The sequence below is a fragment of the Balaenoptera musculus genome, chromosome 11 (assembly GCF_009873245.2).
Source record: "Balaenoptera musculus isolate JJ_BM4_2016_0621 chromosome 11, mBalMus1.pri.v3, whole genome shotgun sequence".
In the NCBI taxonomy this organism is placed as follows: Eukaryota; Metazoa; Chordata; class Mammalia; order Artiodactyla; family Balaenopteridae; genus Balaenoptera; species Balaenoptera musculus.
Genome location: NC_045795.1, coordinates 23361475 through 23383144, shown reverse-complemented (window position 1 = coordinate 23383144; position 21670 = coordinate 23361475). Strand labels below are relative to the sequence as shown.

Below are 21670 nucleotides of genomic sequence, written 5' to 3'. Positions count from 1 at the left end.
CTCCCTGCAGCCTCTCTTGTCCGGGAAATGTGAGAAGTGGTCCCCCACACAGCTCTTTCTCTAGATGATTCCTTTTTCGAAACCCCTTTCCCAGGCTGCCCAGGAAGTTTTTGGAGAAGCTCCAGGTTTCTTTTTATTCTCAACTTTTGTTTTAAAACTACCTCTGGAAGGTGGTCAGTGCCAGGAATGAAGCAGATAAAACATTCACATGTTCGACAGGAATCGCAGATCCAGGCAGCATCCTGCCCCGGGGGGCCACTGTGGTGGGCTTGACGGGCGGGTCCCTGCTCCCGTGGCACTTACAGTCCGGTGGGAGAGACAGACGACGGGCAAGTACTTACATGAAGAAATGAGCATTTCAAACAATAATAAGTGCTATGAATATGAAGAGAAAAAATAAATGACAGTGATGTGGTAGAAACTGGCTGTGTGGGGAGGGGCGGCATTAGATGGGGGGCAGGCAAGGCCTCTCTCAGGAGGGATGTGGTGCTGAGGCCGGAGTGAGGTGAGGAGCAGGCTGTGCAGCCCCCTGGGAGGAGCACGAGGGCGGGCACAGGGTGTGCAGGTGTGGAGGCTGGAGGGAGCCCGAGGGAGGATGCTGCAGGGAGAGGCCAGGCCTGGTGGAGCTTGGATTTTACTCTAAATCAGTAGAAAGTCCTTAGAGTACTTTTAAAGCTGGGGACAGCCACACGATTTGACTTAGCATTTTTAAGAGATCTGTTGGCTGGCTGTGGAGGATGGGTTTGGGGTGTGGCCGCGGGATGAGGAGAGGGAGGAATGAAGTCCTCGAAAGTGAGCCACGAGGGACAGTGGTGTCCCTTACTGCGGGGGAGCAGACCCGGTAGGGGACAACCCGGAGAGGAAGTGAGTTCTGTTTTGGACACGTTACTTCTGAGAGGCTCATGAGATGTCCAGGCAGAGGAGCCCTTGCTGCGGAAAAGTTCTAGGGGGATCTCTGAACGACTCAGACCAGACAGACTGACAACTGAAGGAGGAGGGGAGAGAAGGGGTGGGCACAGAGTTCACACTAAGGACAAGGGGAGGGGCTCAAGGGGCAGTGAGGAGGATTCCAGAGGGAGGAGAAAGAGGCTGAGATGCCAGGGGGAGCTGAGGCAACTTCTTCCCGAGCCTCTGGGTGTGACTGATGGAACCAGCCCCGGGGTGGGGAGAAGGAATCAGGATGTCCTAGTACTTTCTCCTTCACCTGCAGTCACCCCAGGTGGCTCCTGGATGAAATTCTCAGATGTCACTGCTTGGGAGGCCCCCGTCACGCCTGGAGAAGGCATATGCTGGGAAGTGGAAGTTCCAGGAAGGGCTGAGCCCCACGGAGAGGGTTCACACTGGGATGGGTGGGGGAGGCTCGGCATACTAGCTGAGACCGTTCTAGCTGTGTCCCAGCTGTTCAAGGGAACACCCCCTGTCCTCCCCCCAATTGCCCACCCCCTGCCCGGCATCCTGCCTCCCAGCCCCTGTAATTACACTGCTTCCCCACGCGTGGTTTGCTCCCATTCCTTGGCTTCCAATGACCTGGAGAGATTAGAGGTAGAAGTCCCTGTTATTAAGGGTTGCTGCAGGGTGTGTATGAAGGAGGACATGAAAACAATGGTGGGGTGACCAAGGTCTGGATCATTGATAAAGCCTGGGTGGCTGGGTCCTGAGCTGGGGGACTAAAATGAGGGACGCCACCATCAGAGGTTAGACATTAGCCATGGCCTTCCAAATGGGTTTGACCAGTTAGGTTCGGATGTGATTCCTTGTGTGACTGGGCTGGTCCCTCCCCAGAGATTGGCCTCCTCTTCCCCCTCCTCCCCTATAAAGCCTCTTGGGGTTCCCAAGCACCCAGACTCAGCCGACCCCTGACTTTGGGGGCCAGGAGACAGGCAAGATGCTCAACTGGAAGCTCCTGGGGATCCTGGTCCTTTGCCTGTTTTGCCAGAGGTGAGCTGGGAATAGAGGCCTGGAGTGTGATTTGGGGTGATGGGGGACGGTAAAGATGAGGCAAAGGTGAGATGGATGCATAGGGATAGGGAGATCCTGGGAATTCATATGAGCGGAAGAGTTAAGGGGATGGAGGTGATGTGGGAAGGTGCATTTTAGCGCAGAATAAATGTTTTGATGGTTTGGGTGTAGCTCCATGTGGCGATTTAGATCAGCATTCAGGTGTGGGGCGAGTATTCATCAGAGCTGAGGTCCATGTTAAGGGGCTGGAGGTCATGGTAGAGATGGGGTCTGGGTGCCACGCGGGGCCAGGGTGTAGACAGCTTTGGGACTGCAGACACATATAGTGGCCCTGCCAGTGGGGTGTCCCAACCAGGTTGGATGGAGCTTATGTGCGGGGAGCAGGGGATCCTGTCAGTTTAAAGTTGGTCCAGTCAATAGTTCAGGACAGCGTTTCATGTCATTTTAAGATCACTTTGGTATTTTGTGAATGTGTGAGAGTTACTTTTGAGTTTTGTTTGTGGGATCAGCTCAGGCTGTGGTCCATCGCAGAGAGGTGATGCTCCCTGGGTCCGTAGCTACGGGGAGAGGGGGGATCCTCACAACCTCTTACCTTTCTCCTTCCTCCTCTGCAGGCATCTCAGGCAGCGGAGACCATCCATCTCCCTCATCCACAGAGCCCTCAGAGGAGGAGGGCCCCCCAACATTGCCTCAGGGCCCCCCAATCCCTGGTGACCCTTGGCCAGGGGTACCCCCTCTCTTTGAGGACCTTCCACCTCCAGGCCCCAGTCGTCCCTGGAGAGACCTGCCTGAATCTGGAGTCTGGCCTCCTGTAGAACTGATCCCTCTCAACCTCCCCGGCCTGATGACCCCTGGCCAGCAGGACCCCAGCCTCCAGAAAACCCCTAGCCACCTGCCTCTAAGGTGGGCCACGGATCTCAGGAGGAGCCAGATCTTGACCCACCCCAGGAGGAGTACAGATAATGGATCCCCCAGAGGCATCCTGGGCCTCTGCCCTCAAGCCCATCTCTACCCTTCTGATTTCCCTTGAATTCTCCCCAATTTAGCCTAACTCCTTAATTCCTTTCCTCATTCCTTCAGTTTTATTCTGAACCTGGAAGGTGTTGTTCTCAATATTTTCTGTCCCCTCTTGAGATTGGTATTTAGCCCCCGCCTCCCCCTTCTTTCTTCTCTGACAGCCAAAGTGAACACCCCTACCTCACCTCCAGTCCTCTCCCCTCCCACCGCCTCTTCCCCACCCCTGGGACTCTCCGGGCAGGGCTGGCAGCACTGTGTTCTCTGCTGCCACCTGGTGGCCGCCAGCTGGGAACTACCAGGAGACCATGGTGCTTCCATGAAATGGAAAAACAAAAAACCATGTTTTCTAATTTTGACTCTAGGCTGCGTCTTTGCCAATGAGCAGCACTTTGAACATTCAGATGCCCTCATAACAGCCATGGACCTACAGAGATCTGGAAGTCTTCTGAGTTCCTGTCTTGCCCATATGCATAGGGATGTGGAACTCAGCCAGTGGAGGGTTGGAAATGCAACTATCAGAGTTACAAGGACATTCAGACCCACATTTCTCCCATTCTGGGATCCCTATTTTGGAGAATGAGAAACCAAGTTAAGTCTCTCTTTAATAGCTTATGGTTTGCATACCTCTGGCTGAACATGAAAACTCTCCCAGGGAGATGTGGGCAGGACTAAGTTTTAAGGGGATCAATTTCCAGAAGCATATGTGTCCCTTCCTAAAATGAATCTGCCTGAGAACTGTTCTCCTTTTCCACATGCCTCCATTAACAAGTGACCCTTCTCTCACTAGACAGAGGAAGGCCGAGCTCTCTCGCCCACCCTGAACTGAACCTGGGTGCGCTTCCTGGAGCTACCAAATGAAGTCAATGGAAAATAAAAATCAGCCCTTTCCATCTCATGAAGAGATGAATTTTTAGTAGAAGTTTACTTTTCTGTTTAATCATTGTCAATATTTGTAGTTTTGATCAATTGCATCTTTTAATAATTGTAATTATAAACCCAGGGCAGAATAATGGTTTTTAATATAGTCTTATGGTCACAGGAAATAAATTCCAATTTATTGATACGTACATATTTTTGTTACAGAGATATACAATAAAAGACTTTCCAAAAATACACTAAAATACAAAAAAGGTGATACAATGAAAACAATATTTCATTAGGACCAAACTCTACAGGGAAAATGAAATGGAAAAAGGAACTAAAAAGAAAAATAAATGAGGTAAATTTGCTGACTGGCTAATGGACTTTCACTTATTAAAAGGGTGTTAATGAACATGAAAGGGCTATGGTGTTATATTCCATCCACTGCATTTAAAAGAGTGATGTGACTTTCTAAATATATAAGTATTTACAATTTCCCAGAAAGTATACCCTTTGCAGTATTTAAACTGAAAATTAAAAGTGTTAGTTGTTGACTTTAAAATGTGTAAGGGGTACATAGTTTCCCCAAATTCTTTAAGGGTGTATTTGAGCAGGAAAGTTGGAAGGGCAGGAGCCCAGAGATCCCAATGGCCTGATGTCAATCAAGTGGCTGGCCAGGGTGGAGTTGAAAAGGGCCTAAAAGAAATGACGGTTCCCTGACCTTAAAATCCACCGCTTTAGGACCCAGTTTGCTTACATGGTAACTGCTATCAAAACCTATATGTGACCGGTTTGAAAAAAACAAAACGAAATAAAACAAAACACACAAAAATCCCCCTAAGTTTAGAGTTTGGAAATAATCTTAGAACAGGTGCGAATTGTAGGTGTGAGCCTGTAATTTAATAGGCCTCAAAGTGGACTAGATTCACTCATTCATTCAATCATTATCTCATACCCTCAATATGTCCTGCAATGTCAGGTGCCACGGGGGAATATAACAAATAAAAATATACAGTTCCCATTCTCAGGAAGCTTAAAATTAGGCCAGGGGAGACAGGATTTACATGCAAAGTTAAATGACAATGTCACAGGCTGTAAGGATGCATTAACTAAATAATTACATGAGTAAACATCACAGTAATAGCCTTGGCAGTAAACGCCACGAATGCAGAAGAGAGTCACGCGCACGGGGAGCTGGAGTAGTCAGGAGAGGCTTCCTGGAGGCCCTGAGCGGGGCGCGGCAGGAAGGCAGGCTGCGTGACCGTGACCGTGGCCGGAGGACCGGCCAGGAAGGGGCGGGCCGGGGGCTGCAGGCGCAGGAGCAGGCGCGGAAACTGGGCTCCCGCAGCCCAAAGCCCTCTTGCTTCAGGACTGGCCCTGAGCCTGTGCCCCTGTGTGTGCTGTTACAGCTCCCTGGAATGGCCTTCCTCTCCCCAGCCAGTTGTATTTATCTTCCGCGACACCACTCCCACGCTGCCCCCCACCCTCACTTGTACCCCTGCCTCGTGGCACCTTGTTCAGCGGTGCAGCTGTGCCTGGGACAGAACTCAGATGGCAATGTTTATTCCCATCTCCCCTCCCCTACTAGGCTCCGAACCTCTTGGAGGCAGAGACTGTGTTCTGTGCATTTCTTCTCGGACCCCATCACCATTTGGTACCTACATTTTGGTACCCAGCAGCCCACCTGTGCCTCCGGGCTCCGGGACATTGCCCTGTGCAGGAAGTGCTGGAAGCACCTGGAAACGTTTCTCCCCCACATCCTCCTTCCCTCCCCCTCCCCACGCCAACCCGGAGCCCTTATTGGATGACGGAGTAATATGGGAGTCTTCTGAGCCCCAGTTGCCCTCTATGAGACTTTGCTTGGTTCCACACAGTTGCTTGGCCTCCTTCCCTTCCTGGTCCCACTTCCCCGCTCCCTTTCCCTCCTCCCCACCCTTACAACTTTTTAATAAATCCCTTTTACTTGAATTTTTGTCTCAGGATCTGCTTCTGGAACATCCAACCTAAGACACAATGAACGGTTTGCTATAAACCCTTGCAGCTGCTTTTTACTGCGCACGTGCAATAGGGATACGGTTGCCCAAGGCATACAGATTAAGCTCTCACTTAATTTGCACAATAACCCTATTGTTATCACCATTTCTCAGAGGAGAGAAACAAAGGCCTGGAGAGGTACAGTGACTCATGCAAGGTCATACGGAGAAAAATGGCAAAACTGGGATCTGAACTGAGGCCTGTCCTGATTTTAATTACATTATCCCATCTCTTTATTCATCTGTGTAAATCTGACACGGAATACAATGCCTGGGCCTGCATGGACACTGAATATGTTGTATTAGGGTTCTCCACAGAAACAAAACCAATAGAATATACATGGAGATTTATTATACGAATTGGCTCTTCTGATTATGGAGGCTGAGAATGCCCACGATCTGCCGTCTGCAAACTGGAGAACCAGGAAAACCAATGGAGCAATTTAATCCCGGTCCGAAGGCCTGAGAACCATGGGAGCTGATGGTTTTAAGTCCCAGTACGAGTGCAAAGGCCCAAGAATCAGAGGACTGATGGGGTAAATCCCAGTCTGAGTCCAAAGACCAAGAACCAGGAGTGCCGATGTCCAAGGGCAGGAGAAGATGGGTATCCCAGCTCAAACAGAGAGCAGATTTGCCCTTCCTCTACCTTTTTGTTCTGTTCAGCCCTCACAGATTGGATGGTGCCCACCCACATTGGTGAGGGCGATCTTCTTAACACTGTCTACCAATTCAAATGCTAATCTCTTCCAGAAACACCCTCACAGACACACCTGAATGTAAGGTTCCACCAGGTCTCTGGGCATTCTTTAGCCCAGTCAAATTGACACATAAAATTAACCATCACGTACATGTTTTATGAATGGCTGAATTCATTAATGAATGGTGAGTTTGGGCAACAGAGAGTAGATCAAAATGTTTAGAGTGAAGGGTATATATATATATATATATATATATATATATATATATATTTTTTTTTTTTTTTTTTTTTTTTTTTTTTTTTGCCTCATCATGAGGCTTGTGGGATCTCAGTTCCTCAACCAGGGATTGAACCCAGGCTGCGGCAATGAAAACCTGGAATCCTAACCACTAGGCCATCAGGGAACTCCCAGAGTGAAGAGTTTATAGCCTGGAGAAGAAAGAAATGTTGTGGAACAAGTAGGTTGGGGGGAATTAAAGAAGGTCTTGGTGCCCGGCTCAGGAGCTCATATCTGAAAGTCTTTCTCCTTGGATAGAACTGTGTTCTTTGTGGGGAGGCACACATAACCTGTTTGGTGTACTGTGGCAGGGAGGTATGGGAAAGAAGGGAAGAAGGAAGTCTGGATTCCTCAAACTGGCCCTCCCTCAGCAACTTCTCAAGCCAGTGCAATGGAGTTTGTTGGGAATGGAAAGAGAAAAACATTCTTAAAGGAGAGAGAAAGTGAGGGAAAGAACTGAGTCCCTGATGTAACCCAGGAAAGGATCTCAGGCTCTTTGCATCATTTCCACATTATGTTGGTTTCCATGTCTTTCTCCTCTTGGAAAGTATGAGCTTCTTGAGGGCAGGGATTGTGCCTTGTCTGTCTCTGTATGCCTTACTTCTCTCCTAGTACTTGGCCCACAAGGTGTTCAATAAAGCAAATTATTAACCCCTTTTTACAGATGAGGAAACTACTGTTGACAGAGATAACACCTTCCAAGACAACACAAGTGCCAAAGTCAAAACTGGATGTAAGTTCCAAACCAACTCTTCCCAGTTTGACACAACAGGTGGATGAGTGGGAGGGAAGGGAAAGCAAGAAGTAATTGGAGATTTTAATACCAATTAATAGGCAGCAGATATTGGTACCTAAAAATGCTGTGTTTATTAGCTGGGAGGAGGCTGAGTGGGACTGGTTGTTATGGAATATTAACACAGGGGAACCCACTGTGCCAGCTTATCCATTTAGATTAGACAATGCTGATTCTTCCCCATCTGCCTTGGCTGACCTCACCTAAGAGTGACTGCGGTGGGGACACTATTTCATCTTATGTCAACATGGAGTAATAGAATTAAATAATAGAATAGGATCTCTAATAGATTTAGAGAACAATGGCTCCGTACCTTGCACATGGCCCGTAGTCAATAAATGCTTAGCCAATAAGAGAAAAGAACCTTGAACTGGTACCTTGGTATAATCTAATTATAGAAGCTGAATTACCTTGAGAAAGCATTGGGCACAGCCCTCAGCCTTTGGGCAGGCGAATAATGTCTTTGGACTAGACAGAAGAGTTGGTTGTCTGCTCTCCTTTGAAGATCTCTAGGCAGGGAAACTCCAAACCACTCATTTGTTTATCTATTTGCCCATATAATGGTCATTTATTGAACATCTACTGTGTGGGGTGCTAGGTGATGGTGACAATCTCAGGGAGAAGTTTCAGTCCTCCCTGCCCTCGAGGAGCTCTGTGTCTAGAGAGGAAACAAAGATGTATTAATAAATCATGACAATAAAACGTGATAAAAGTTAAGTTAGGGAGGGGCACACCCTAAGGTACAAGCCCAGGAGGGAAGTGCTAACTCCTCTGCCAATTTCATGTTTCAAACTCATCTGACCAAAGACTTGCTTTGGTATAAACTTAAGCTCTCTTACTGTACATTTTATCCCTCTAATCTTTAATTAACTGCCCACCAGGTGTCTAGCACTGGCTCAAATAACTCGTCGAATTAAACCAAACCCCTCTCCAAAGGTTTTCCCAGCTAATACCCTTCTCTTTTGCAGCATAATCTCAACGGTGATGGGGACAGACAGGATGGTGTAGTGGTGAAGGCATCGGATTGTGACCCAATTCGTTGTTCCTACTCTGCCATCTGATCTCTGCGTGGCCCTGGGATGTGAATTTAGGGGATTTCCTTAATAATCTCTAAATTCCCACGCAAGGCTGACAGCCTCAGTTCCTCGTCTGTGGTGTTCCACGACCTACCACCAGAGGGCAGCATAGAGACTCCTCCAAGGCGTGTCCCTCCAGAGTCCTCCTTGTTGTGCCTCTAACACCATCACTCGCCCGGCCTCCATCAGGTCCCACTAATGCCTTCTTAGTCGCCAAGGTGACTCCTCTAAGGTGAGTCAGTCACATGAGGTGAAATGAGGCAGGCGCTGGGGCCCTCAGGAAAATTCAGGCCAGGCTGCTTGCCCAAGTGGTCCATTCATTATCTATTCTTTCTCTCATTATTAACTGAGTTCCCTCCATGAGCCAGGCAGCGCTAAAGCTGTGGAAACAGCGGTGAGTCAGAAAGGAGGGCCCCACCCTCCCGAGGCTTACCTTCTAGTGGGGGAAGTGAACAACAAGCAGATGCATACAGGTTGTATGTAATAGGCTATCACGTCCTGATAAGAGCTATGAAGAAAAAGAAGGCAAGAGGAAGGACATAGCGAATGATATGGTCCATGAGTGTGGGGATGGAGGGCTACAATTTTAAATAGGAAAGTCAGAGAGGGCTTCTGAGAAGATGGCAAGTCACAAGGACTGAATGAAATGAGAGACTGAGCCAGGTCATGTAACGATCCAGGGAGAAGAGGAAAAGCTAGCTGTGTGTAGCCTACAGCATCAGGATTCCAGGTAAAGTCTCCAGCTACTGGTAGGGGGCATCATCTTAATGCCCTGAACTTGTGTCTGCAGCTCCGAAGGGTAAATGATAATTTCTGTCTCCTAGGAGCATTGAGAGAATCAAGATAAATCCTGCACGTGCAGATGTTTATGGCGAGCTGATTGTTGCACGCTGTCGAGGAGGAGTTTGTCCTTCTCTGCTTCTAGTCCTGGGGCCCCAGAGAACAGAGCTGGACATGGGACGCCCGCCTCTCCAATAGGATTCTGTGTTTACTGGTGTGTTACCTGTGTGTGCGGGTGATGCATCAGGCACCAGGGACACACTGAGGGGTGAGAGACGCTCCCTGCCCACGAGGAGCTCTCAGCCAGAGGGATTCGGACAGTCCGGCAGAAGGAGAGAGGATGGGCCCCTGCAGATCCCACCCCTGGAAACAGTGAGGGCCACAACCTGCCTAGAAGTCTCTCCTGGGACAAGTCCTTCCAGCCTATCCTGAAAGCACATTCAGACTCTGCCCCAGTCCCCGTTTTCACCCTTTCCTGCTGGATCAGGAGGGAGCTGGGTCTCTAATTCTGGGTGACCAAAAACAATAAAATGCGTGAATAACAACAGTGGAAAGAATGACTATTTAATAGCTGAGCGTAATGAGCAGACAAGGAGTGCTGGTTTCCCTAGCACTTGCTCCACAGAACAGAGAAGAGGAAAAATATTATTGTTACTCTGAGAGCTAATCACAGCCTCTATATTCACCTCCTCACAAGACAGGAGGGCTGGTGGCCAAATCAGATGTGGCTTAAACAGAGCTATGAAGTCTTGGACTCTAGGAACATGACCGTCACTCAGCTGACTCCCTGCTGCTTGCAGGGGGGCAGGGGGAGGAAGGGAAAAGAACGGGGGTTGGGGGGACACATAGCCTGGTGGGCAGAACCCCTGCCTGCCAAGTTTTTCCTCTACGGGACTCACTGGCTGAGGGTGCTCCTCGCTCCAACCCCGGTCTTCACTCCCATGTCCCTGCTGTGGTACCCGGGCCACTTGGAGGCTGCAAGCGGGGTTGCTAAGAGGGTGAGAACAGGGCCGGGAAGAGCAAAAGTAGATGCTCACCAGGCCAAGTTCCAGGAGGTCAGTCCTAGAGGAGAGAGTGACGGACCAGGGAGCTGAGGGGGAGAAGAAGGAAGAGTGTAGCTGAGTATGGAGCACACCATGGAATATATTTTGAGGGAGTAGATGTATTTTGATGGGGTGGAGACTGCCCCCCAGAGCAGCAATTCTCAGCCAGGGGTCACACGTTATGCTGGGGTGAGAGTCCCTGAAAGAGTCACTTAGGCGATTTTTTTACACAGCACTGCCTACCCTACCCCAGCATCAGATGAATGCCTTGTCCAGGGGGAAATCCCCGTACTTCCTCTTCGTGGCCACGTGAACTCTGCCATTTGTTAATGGAAGTGTGCTGTATCCCTCAGAGGAAAGAGCTCATCCAGGGGAGAGAAGAGTGGCTCAAGGGAGACAGTCACTGACGAGGAATGAGGGCAGGACAGACAGGCCCACGAGAGAGCACAGGTGGGTGGCTCTGTGTCAGAGCCCAGTTCACGTGCCTGCTGCCACTGCCCGGCTAGACCAAGCACTCTTGGAGGCCAGGCCTTGGCCATCGGTATATCCCACCTAGCACCTCTAGTGGGCTTTGCAGGTAGTAGATGTGGTTGGGAGGGATAGAGGGCACGGAAACCAGAGGAGGGGGGGAGATGTGTTCCAGAGAAAGGTAGAAGGGGGAGGGTGGCCTGGACACATTCATTCATTCTTTTGTTCCCCCAAATCACCAACTGCCTAAGTACTTGGAATTCAGTGGACAGACACGTGCCTTGCCCACTGCTGTGGAACCCACAGTCCAGAGCCAAAGGTTTCTGTCGCATTTTGAGGTCACATGGGGGCTGCATAGATGATGTACTACAGAATCTATCTGAGAGGAGGGTAAAGAAGTCAGGCCAGGTGGAACGTGGGTTCTGCCCTTGATCATCTACCACGGGGAAGGAACCACGAGGAGGGCAGAGAAGGGTAGACTAAAACTGAATATAGTTTAGCCAGTAATGTGGGCTCACCTGGGCTAAGGAGAGTCCACCCAGGACAGGGAGGGCAGGAACGTCCAAATACAAGTGCATTCTGTCCTTCTGTGTTCTTGGTCATGAGAGGGACCAGGTGGAGAGTGTGGATGACTCAGGGCCACCCACACCCACCACGGGTAAAGCAACACCAGTGGACCCAGAGTGTCAGCTTCCCGTGTGAGGGGGGATGAGTCCACCACAGGTGGAGGGAGTGTGATGGAGAAAGAGAGAGCAGGAGAGGGAAATGGCTTTGACTGAAGCAAAGGAGGGGAGAACCCACAGGTCCTGGAGCCCAGAGTGGCTCCGGTGGCCTCTCCACTACTCCCCAACACAGAATAACCTCCTCTTTCAGGATTTTTCCCTTCTTCTTCTTCTTTTTTTTTTTTTTCATTCCCTTTCCACCTCTCTCAAGCCTAAGCCTTAAGTCTACCAAGGACTCCTGCATGGAACACTTGTTCCAGAACTTCTGTCCTTACTTTCAGGCCCATGGGTGAAATGCAGAGAAGAAAAGGTTGAGTGAGAGGGACTTTCTCACTTAGGATTTGCTTTCTGAGACTTTGATGACACAGGAATTTGCACACATTCTTATAAGATTTAAGGAACCTCTGAAGTCTGTCCACGGACCACTGCCATTAATTTATGGCATGGTGTCAGCTGAATGAAGAAATGGGGCTTATGTGGATTGGGTTTGAGTGCTTTCCAAACTCTTTTGCTGGTTATCAGCTGGTTCGGGCAAATAATTTAAACTCAGTTTTGTCATCTGTGAAATGGGGGAGAAAAAACATTTACCTGTAGTGCTGTTGTGAGGATTAAACACCAGAGCCCGTGTTGAGTACGTAGGATCATATCTGGCCCACAGTCGGCGATCAGGAAACAGGGGTTCTCTGCCCCCAAGCCTCCTCTCCCCAAGCTGCTCCCCACTCAGACCCCTCAGTTCCCACGCCCTCCTTTAGCCTGGTGTTATGATCACCGCCCTGCTGGTCCACGCGGCCTGTCCACTCCTCCAGCCCGCTGTTCCTCTGCGTGTACGCTTCCCATGCCAACCCAAGCCAGCGCTCCTTCGAAGCACACCTTCAGCACCGCCAGGGCCCTGAGTCTGAGCCACCTGCTCCCTGCTCATCTCATCATTCCTCAAGGGCCAGGGAAAGTCCCGCCACTTCCTCGAAGCCAAGGGCCTGCCCCATTTCTCCAGGCCCGTCTTCTCTCTACACTGTGAGTTCCCAGCTGGACTGCAGCTCCTCAAAGGCAAGGACAGTTCATCTTCCTTCTTGTTGCGATTTAGGACCGTGCACCCTGAACCCGTGCCCCGTGCAGAACGCGGCATCACAGAGCAGCCCAGGGTGGCTTGGAGTGGATGCAGCCCGCCTTCTTCAGGTATGGGGCAGGGACAGGTATGGGAGGCACATGCTTTAAGCTTGGTCTTGTCTGGTGGGGTTTACTGGGCCTCCCACGTTCTCTCACTCAGTCCTCCCACTGGGCAGGGCACTTGCTGGCGGGGTGAGGGATAGCCCCGGGGCTGGAGAACACAGCAGACCCACCTGCGCCACCGTGGGCCTCGTCTAACTGGTGAGCACCCCCAGGCGCCCTGGCCTGGGCAGTCTCTCAGCCAATGCCCTTTCCTGCCCCCCGGGCCCCATCAGCTTCAGATTTTCATGGCCTGAGCTGAGAGAGGGTGAGACCCAGGGACACAGCAGAGTAAGACACATCGGGGCAGATTTCAGGAAGAAACAGGGAGAGTGGAGGAGAGGGGTTCAGAGGGCCCCCGTGTGGGCAGGCAGTGGAGGAATGGGGCGAACGTGAGTGGGGGACGGGGTGGAAGGGGTGGGCAGGAGGGCAGCGGTCAGGAGGAGGAATGTGACCGCACCATTGCGTGGTGTGTGTGGCTGGAGATTTGGCGAGAGGCCCAGAGAGACTGTGCCTCCTTCAGCCCCGGCCGTCCCAGCCCAGGTTGGGAGGAGTGGGAGGAGGAAACAGGACAAACGTTGCCACCTCTGTTTATGCTGGAAAAGAATACCCCACAGATCACAAGCCATTCCTCCTTTTCTGTCCACCCTCAAGGCTCCTCTTCTCTCGGCCACTCCCCTCCCTGCACCCAGGGCCCCCTCCCTCCTTCCCCGCTGGAGATGGAGCCAGCGAGGCCTGAGACTCTAGGGAGGGACTGACTTTCGGAAGGAGCGTCATCATTTTAAATTGCACCCTCGTGTGCATGCATGCCTGCTGCTCTGTAGGGGGCGGAGGGGAGTGGAGAGGAGACTCCTCCAGGTCAGCTGGGCTGGAGACTCGGGAGGGAGGGCCTGGGGCTGTGCGTGAGCCCATCTTAGTTGCCATCCCCCAGTGGAGGACACAGACGGGACATGCAGACGCCACCTGCCAAGAGCCTGTGCCAAGAGGGCCACACCCTTGTCCCATCTAATCTTTCTGATAATTTCCTATTCGATCCTCACAGAAATCCTGCAACGTAGACATCATTTAAAATACTCCCATTTTACAGATGAGAATATTGAAGTTCAGAAAGGTTGGGTGAGTTGCCCAAAGCTGGGACTTGAACCCAGGTCATCCTGATTCTAAAAACCAGTGAGGGGACTTCCCTGGTGGTCCAGTAGTTAAGACTCGGTGCTCCCAGTGCAGGGGGCCTGGGTTCCATCCCTGGTCAGGGAACTGGATCCCACGTGCTGCAACTGAGAGCCCGCATGCCGCAACTAAAAGATCCCGCACGCGGCAACGAAGATCCCACGTGCGGCAACTAAGACCCGGCGTGGTCAAATAAAAAAATAAATAAATATTTAAAAATAAAATAAAACCAGTGTTTTCTTTTTTTCCTCCCTACTGCATCAACCCTCTTCAGGGGCCGCTCTCTCACTGCCCCCACGGCCCCTCTCCCTTCCACTCCCATTTTGGGTGCTACGGGACAGTCAAGGGCTAGATTCGCTGGTAGCCACTAGCCGCATGTGGCTATTTACATTTAAATGAATTAAAATTAAGTAAAATTAAAAATTCAGTTCCTCCAGTTGGTCATACTAGCCCCATTTCAAATGTTCAGTGGCCACATGTGGCTCGTGGCTACCATATTGGGCAGCACAGAGAGAGAACATTTCCATCATGGCAGAAAGTTCTGTGGACAGTGCTGGGCTGGGTCAGAAGTAGGGCAGGAGACAGAGAAAGGGAGAAACGAAGCGAGGGCTCCGGAGGTAGGGCTGCCTCTGTGAGGAGACCAGGGCAGTGCGGGAATGAGAGTCCAGGCCAGGGGAGCAGGGAGAGGGCTGGGTGGGCTTGGGGAAGAGGCAGAGAACCTGACCTGACTCCCAGGTCCCTCCTTCCAACACTGATACCAGTGAGCAATTAATTGGCTGGGGTGGGGTCAGGTTCCAAGCAAAGGGAGGGGAATGCGATGGAGGAGGAACCACCCCCTCTTAGCAGGTCTCAGGGCTCTGGTCCCCCAGTCCTGCCCTTCATCCCTCAGGAACCCAGCATTCTGCTGACACTCCTTGGTCCTACCGTGGATCTTACCCAGACCAAGCTGGCTGCTTCCTGTTGCTCATCCAGTCTGGGCAGCCAATTAATGGGCGGCAGGGCCACCACCTTCCCAATTAGTCTTATTAGCCTCTTGCTCACCCACTGGAGCCAGGGTCACCCCTGGGGGAGGGGCTGTGAGTGGCCTGTGAGTAACCAAGGCCCAGCTATGACAGGGGTCCTCAGCTCAGGCCTGTCCCCGGGCTGAGGCCCTGGCGTCCAGCACCTGCGTGCCGTCCCTGGAGCCCCCCGGAAGGGAGAGGTCAGGGAACTGGCTTTGGAGTGCAGACTCCAAAGGTCCGCTCACTGGTGGCACACATAATAGCTGTGTGGCAGGCATGGTACTTGGGCAGTGACAGCAGGGCGTGGAGTGTAGATCCTTATATCCGGAGGAAGAGAGTGGAAGCTGAGTGGTGGGTCTCAAGGAAAGGGGGGCACGGATCCAGAGGCTGTGGAGGGCTCCCAGGCGGGGTTAACCGTGCGGCGGGGGTGGGAGCCACAGCAGGTACCCGGTACGGAAGGGAAAGTTGAAATGCCCACATCTGTGCATGGAGGATGGGGAGTCAGAGAGGCCAACACTGGGGAAGGCAGGAGAGTGAGGGAGCCAGGGGACTGGGCCCCATGGTGAGAGTGGCCGCCCCGGAGTGGGCGGCCTTCGGGGCAGAGCACCTGGTTCCAGGTTAGGCAACGAGGAGCTGGGGCAGGCCAGCCAGGTGGCCCCAGGGGCACGGTAATCCACACTGCAGCCACGCCTGCTGCTGAGTAGGCAGATACCCAAACTGATTACTTCAGCTCCTCCCGGCCACACCAACATCCCCCCAACCCCGGCACCTACCCCTCCGCCTCTCCTCCCCTCCCCACAGTGACTCCTGCCCGGAGAATGTGCAGCCCTGACATAAAGGCCCTGGGTGTTCACGAGCTGCTGTCACTCAGGAGGCCACACCGTCCAAGATGGGCTCTTCGCGTGCATCCTGGATAGGGCATGTGGGAGGGCAAGGGATGTTGGCATTGCTGCTGGCCGGTCTCCTCCTGCGAGGTAGGAGGCTGGGGGCCCTGGGCGCAGAGAGAGTGGGGAGAGGAGGGGGCAGGAATGCAGATGCCAGGTCAGGGAAGGCTGGGGGGAACCCTGCGTGGGGAGAGTCCAGGAGAGGACCCAGCGAGGGGGGAAGGGCAGGGGCTCTGGAATCTGATGCTTGAGTCTGGGGGCCGCTCCTCACTGCCTTGGCACCTCAGGCAAACTGCTTAAATTTACTGAGCCTCCGTTCCTGAAACTCTAAAAATGAGGCTAAAGTTAACACCTAGCTCTAGTTTCTCTATGAGTCTCTAATTAAGTAATGTATGCCACAGTGCTGTCGAATTCCTAGAGAGTTATATAATGTTGGCTGTTGTTGTTATTATTGTTATTATTATTATTAGAGTGCTAGAAGATGGAGTCGATATTTAATAGTCATAATAATTGTTACCATTCATAGGGCCCTTTTTATGTGCGAGACACTCCACTAGCACTTTAAATGCATTAGCCCGTTTGATCATTAGAAGGATGGTGTGAGAGAAGTGTCCTCACTCTACACAGGGGGACACTGAGGCTTGAAGAGGTTAGGAAACTGGCTCAAGATCACAAATTAGAAAGCAGTTAAGCCGGGATCCAAACCCCAGGCTGGGTGACTCCGGGGCCTGTGCTGTTGATCACAGTGACCTTGCCCATAGCTCCGTGGGTGGGAGCAGGCTGTGTGGCATCGGGGGAGCAGAGGAGGAGCGCGGCGGGGGGGCCCTGGCTGATTAGTGCAGCAGAGTGAAGGGGGCGGGGCTGCGGGCAGAGCTGGGGTTTGGCGTGGAGGTGGATGCACTGAATTTCCTTCTGAGGAGAGAATGGGGAACTCACAGATTGTGGAGACCTGGTTTTTAGTGGGGTGTTCGAAGGAGGAATGGCAGTAATAAATCATGTCTGATGCTTTCTGCTTTTGTAAAGCACGTTCTGCATACATGGTCACATCTAGTGCTCACCGTAACGCTGTGAGGAAGGCAGAGCAGATCTGGCCTCTCCAAACGTATGACCTGAAGTACGTGGCTCTGTCCACACCACTTGGGACCGGAGGTGGTTGAGGTGGGGAGCAGAGGAAGGGTGGGGGAAGGTGAGCCTGGGTGAGGAGCAAAGGGTCAGTTAAGGAAAGAAGTAAAGGCAGAAGCGGTCAGATGTGGGCCTGGGGGCAGACAGGCACGCGGTGCTGGCCAGCTGGGAGACAGCTGATAAAGGTCAGGGGCCTGGAGGAGGGCTGCATCCTCATGTCCCTGAGCTGGGCTTGGGGTGCAGGGTCCTGTCCTGCTGGTACAAGCGGGTTCTGAAGCGACAGTGCGTGCCCCCATGTCCTGGCCCCCACCCAGCTTTCCTGGCATGGGCGGTGCTGAGGCGGGAAGCAGAATTTCCATTCTGTACCCAAGCCTGGCCTCTCAAGGGGAAACTGGCGACCCAATCATAGTCCTCAAGTGTACTGTCCTCTACTGCGGTCCCCCCGCCCCTCCCCCACTTTCTCTTTTCTCAGCGTCTGTTTGGCTATTTTCCCTCCCTTCTCAGTCCTCTGTGGTTCTGTCTTTCATCTCCTCCTTCCATCTGGTCCCACGGTCTCCCCCACCTCTCAGAGTCTCAGTCTCCCCCGCTCTCCATCTCTTTGGGGTCTCCCTGCCTTTTCCACCCCAAACTCTCCCCGGGCTCCTCTCGTGAGAGATCAGAGTAGCAGATGACTGAGGTGGGTCTGGGAGGGGAGAAAGAAAGTCCAGCCTCTTTGGACCTTGCTAACCACTACTTTCCTCCCCAGGGACCTTGGCCAAGAGCATTGGGACCTTCTCAGACCCCTGCAAGGACCACACGAGTATCACCTCCCCCAGTGACCCCTGTCTCCTGGGGAAGGGGGGCTCCAGCAGCTTCAGTAGCCAAAGTGGCTCCAGCAGTTCCAGCAGTTTTCTTTCGAGTTCCAGTGGCTCCCGTGGTGGCTCCAGTGGCGGCTCCAGTGGCTCCAGTGGCGGCTCCAGTGGCTCTAGTGGTGGCTCCAGCGGATCCATTGCTACCCATGGTCGTTCTTCAGGATTTTCGTTATTTAAGCCAGGAACGGGGTATTCCCAGATAAGCTACTCCTCGGGATCTAGCTCTAGTCTACAGGGTGCATCTAGCTCCTCCCAGTCAGGAAGCACCAGCTCCCAGTCTGGAGGAGGCTCGAGCTCTTCTGTTTCCCAAACCTCCTCGATGTCCAGCAGCAGTGGCCAGAAGGTCAACGCCAAGCTGCACCCCTGTAGTTCCAACATCCCTGACTCTCCCTGCAGTGGGGGACCCATCGTCTCGCACTCTGGCTCCTACATCTCCAGCTCCCATTCTGTGTCTGGTGGTAAAATGCCTGTAGTGGTGGTAGTGGAGCAACATGGCTCTGGTGGCCCCAGAGTGGGTCAAAGCGTCCCCTGTAGCAATGGTGGCCTTCCAGGCAAGCCCTGCCCCCCCATCACCTCTGTAGACAAATATGGCAGCTATGAGGTGGTGGGTGGCTCCTCTGACAGTTATCTGGTCCCAGGCATGACCTACATCAGGGGCAAAATCTACCCGGTGGGCCACTTCATCAAAGAGCACCCCATCAAAGGCTCTCCAAGGGTTCCCTCCTTTGCAGCCGGGGCCCCCATCTCTGAGGGCAAATACTTCTCCAGCAACCCCATCATCCCCAGCCACAGCTCTTCTAGTTCCAACATCTACCAGTCGGGAGCTTCCTCGGCCATTGTGTTCCAGCCGGTGGGCTCTGGTGGAGTCCCGCCCTATGGCGTTGGCTCCAAGGGCTCTAAGGAGCCCTGCTCCCTCTCCAGCTCTGGAGTCCACAGCAGTTCTAGCCTTTCCAGCAGTTCTGGTTCATCTTTCCATCCCTGTGGTGGTGTTTCCCAGAGGCTCAGCTCCTCACCAGGCACTGGCTCTTTCAGTGGCAGCTCCAGCTCCCAATCCCATGGTGAAATCATCCTTCAACCCTGTGGCAGCAAGTCCAGCTCTTCTGGTCACTCTTGCATTTCTGTCTCCTCCTCAACATTGAGTAGGGGTGCAGGTGGCTCTTCCCAACATGACCCCTCAGCTGGTGCCAAGCCCTGTGGCTTTGGCGGCTCTGGAACTATCCCCTGCCACTCCATCCGGGACATCCTAACCCAAGTGAAGCCCCTGGGGCCCCAGCTAGCTGACCCTGAAGTTTTCCTACCCCAGGGAGAGTTACCTAACAGTCCATAAAGCAGATTTTGCCTACACACATATGCAGGCATACACACACACACACACACACACCCCATCTCCCAGGTGGAAGAAGTCCAGGGGCCCAGCCATGGGGGTAGCTCAGTTTCTACCCTCCCAAGAGAGCTGCTCTACTTCCCCCATTGTCCCAATGTGGCAGACTCTCCCTTATCAGCTCTTCTTTCTTTACCTCCCCAAATTGTAGGCTCCAAATCCCTTTCCTCATTCTCTCCTACTGTTTAGATTCCCATTGTACTGCAGTGCCCTCCCTGCCTGATACCCTCTCCCTAGAATTTCCTCTGCCATTTCTTTGAGATGGTATAGTCCATTGGCTAACCCTACTCATTCAGATTCTTGACTGGGAACCCCCTGAAATGTCCTACAGTAACTCTGATGCCTGGACAAGCCATCCCCTCCCCGCCCCTCTGTCCCCCCTTTGCCAAATAAAGCACAATCCGAACAGTTATTTGAAAACAATGACCATTTTTCACTGATCTCATTTCACCATCTGGTCAACCAGCATGATATGCTGTTGGGTTCTCACACTCCCAATTCCACTCCCACCCTCCATTATAGAGCTCACCACACCCTTTGTGAGTTCCCAACATTCCTCTTTGTCTCTCAAGGTCTCCATCTCAGTCCCCCTTCCTGGCTGCCACTTCCCTCAACGTTCAGAGGCTTCCCTGTGTGTGGGAGATACCAGGGTATCTGCAGAGACTGGAGCAGGCTCCCTGCTCCCTCTGGGTCCTGGACAGATGTCTCAATAAACTGTGTGAACTAGATTAGACTTTTTGCCTTCTTGGAGTCCTGGGTCTCCTCTTGGGACCTGAGTGATGCTCTCCTATGCCTCTAAAGGTCCTGTGTCCCCCACTTTCATTCATAAATTGGCCTGGTATTTCTTACATCTTACAGCTCCTCCCACAAAGGAGGAAAATCATAAATATTTGTTGAACTGAAAGCAGGGGTTGGGGGCTTCCCTAGTGGCGCAGTGGTTGAGAATCTGCCTGCTAATGCAGGGGACACAGGTTCGAGCCCTGGTCTGGGAGGATCCCACATGCCGCGGAGCAACTAGGCCCGTGAGCCACAATTACTGAGCCTGCGCGTCTGGAGCCTGTGCTCCGCAATAAGAGAGGCTGCAATAGTGAGAGGCCCGCGCACCGCGATGAAGAGTGGCCCCCACTTGCCGCAACTAGAGAAAGCCCTCGCACAGAAACGAAGACCCAACACAGCCATAAATAAGTAAATAAATAAATAAAAATTTAAAAAAAAAAAAAAAAAAAAAAAAAAGAAAGCAGGGGTTAGTTGGTCTCCCAGATCCTTCCTCTCACATCTCTTCTCTCTCGTTGCCCCTGGAAATCCATTCTTGTTCCACTGCCCATTCACTCTGCAGTCCTCCCCTCTCCTTACATAGAGCCCTAATGATTTCCTCCCCCTCCCCACATGGCTCCTTCTCCTCATCCATTAGATGGCCTCACCTTCTAGATGCCATCCTCTCTGGAAGTCCTGAGCATTGATTTCCTGGGTTTCTGGGACACCAGGAGCCTTGGGAAGACTGGAACACAGCAGCCCGGACCAGATTCCTGGGGACTGAGTAGGAGCCAAGGGGGGCGTGGTTCTGGGAGCTGTGGGTGGAGGAAGTGAAAGACAGAGAGGACAGGAGCATGACGGGTGTGCAGCCGAACACGGTGACTCACTGGCCTACGTCGAAACGCCCCAGCCCGTGGCAGAACAGTGTCCTCCCCAACAGTGTCCTCTCCGCCTTCACACTCCTGCTGCCTCTGCTGTGGTTCTAGAGTGAGAGCTGGGAGAGGTGAGAGGGCCGAACACTACAGTGGGGAAGGGGAGGTGGCCTCCATGGGAGAAGACTGAGAAAGTGGACAGGGCGCCGAGGGCCACGCGACTATGTCCTGGAGACAGCAGGGGAGACACTGAGGCCAAGGAAGCTCTCATGCCCCAAGGAGGGGAGGGTGGGCTGTGCTCACCCTTACAGGAAGAGCCTCACCCCAAAGCACAGGCCACCTCTGAGAGCCTCTGCTTGGCTGCAAAGGAATTCACCCCTACCCTAGGATCTAGCTCATTCCCTGCTACTGGGATGATGTCAGCTGGCCCCAAATTTAGGACTGTTGTTGAATTCTCGAATCAGCAGAAATATGTTATGTTGATCAGAAATGACCTGGGGCAGCTGAGCCAACCTGCAGGGTTGACTGAAGACAGAGGAGGGCTCCAGAACAGTCCTGTTTCTGTCATCACTGTGGGGTCACCCTTGGTTACCATCTGCCCCCTGGACTGCAGCCAATGACAGGAATCAAGGCCCTCAGAGTCTCTGTGGACCGCAATCGTGGGAGGGATGCAGCCTCTGACACGAGTATTCCTCTAGTCTCTGGTGTGA

The 21670-nt window shown here is 52.4% G+C and overlaps 2 protein-coding genes and 1 long non-coding RNA gene across 3 annotated transcripts; 2 read left to right on the top strand and 1 right to left on the bottom strand.

The window, feature by feature from the left end:
• The first annotated feature begins 1686 nt into the window (after positions 1-1686).
• Positions 1687-2922, top strand: PSORS1C2 (psoriasis susceptibility 1 candidate 2). The gene is given in 3 exon segments (XM_036868931.1): positions 1687-1929; positions 2566-2768; positions 2771-2922. Coding segments are annotated over 3 exon segments (399 nt in total). The 5' UTR covers positions 1687-1885.
• Positions 2923-7578: 4656 nt separating this feature from the next.
• LOC118903663 lies at positions 7579-20884 on the bottom strand. Its single transcript, XR_005021851.1, has 4 exons — positions 20757-20884; positions 17040-17173; positions 9147-9221; positions 7579-8295 (listed from the first exon to the last, which is right to left on the bottom strand). It is a non-coding gene; the product is annotated as an uncharacterized LOC118903663 (long non-coding RNA).
• Positions 15987-20234, top strand: CDSN (corneodesmosin). Its single transcript, XM_036868929.1, has 2 exons — positions 15987-16071; positions 17849-20234. Exons 1-2 carry the CDS (start codon positions 15987-15989, stop codon positions 19279-19281), a joined length of 1518 nt encoding a protein of 505 aa, XP_036724824.1. The 3' UTR covers positions 19282-20234.
• Positions 20885-21670: the final 786 nt, after the last annotated feature.

What these genes read in the sequence shown, in the direction of transcription:
- CDSN (XM_036868929.1), top strand. Translation starts at nt 15,987, where the DNA reads ATGGGCTCTTCGCGTGCATCCTGGATAGGGCATGTGGGAGGGCAAGGG. An exon ending in GGCCGGTCTCCTCCTGCGAG is followed by an intron (nt 16,072 to 17,848) that starts GTAGGAGGCTGG and finishes TTTCCTCCCCAG; the next exon opens with GGACCTTGGCCAAGAGCATT.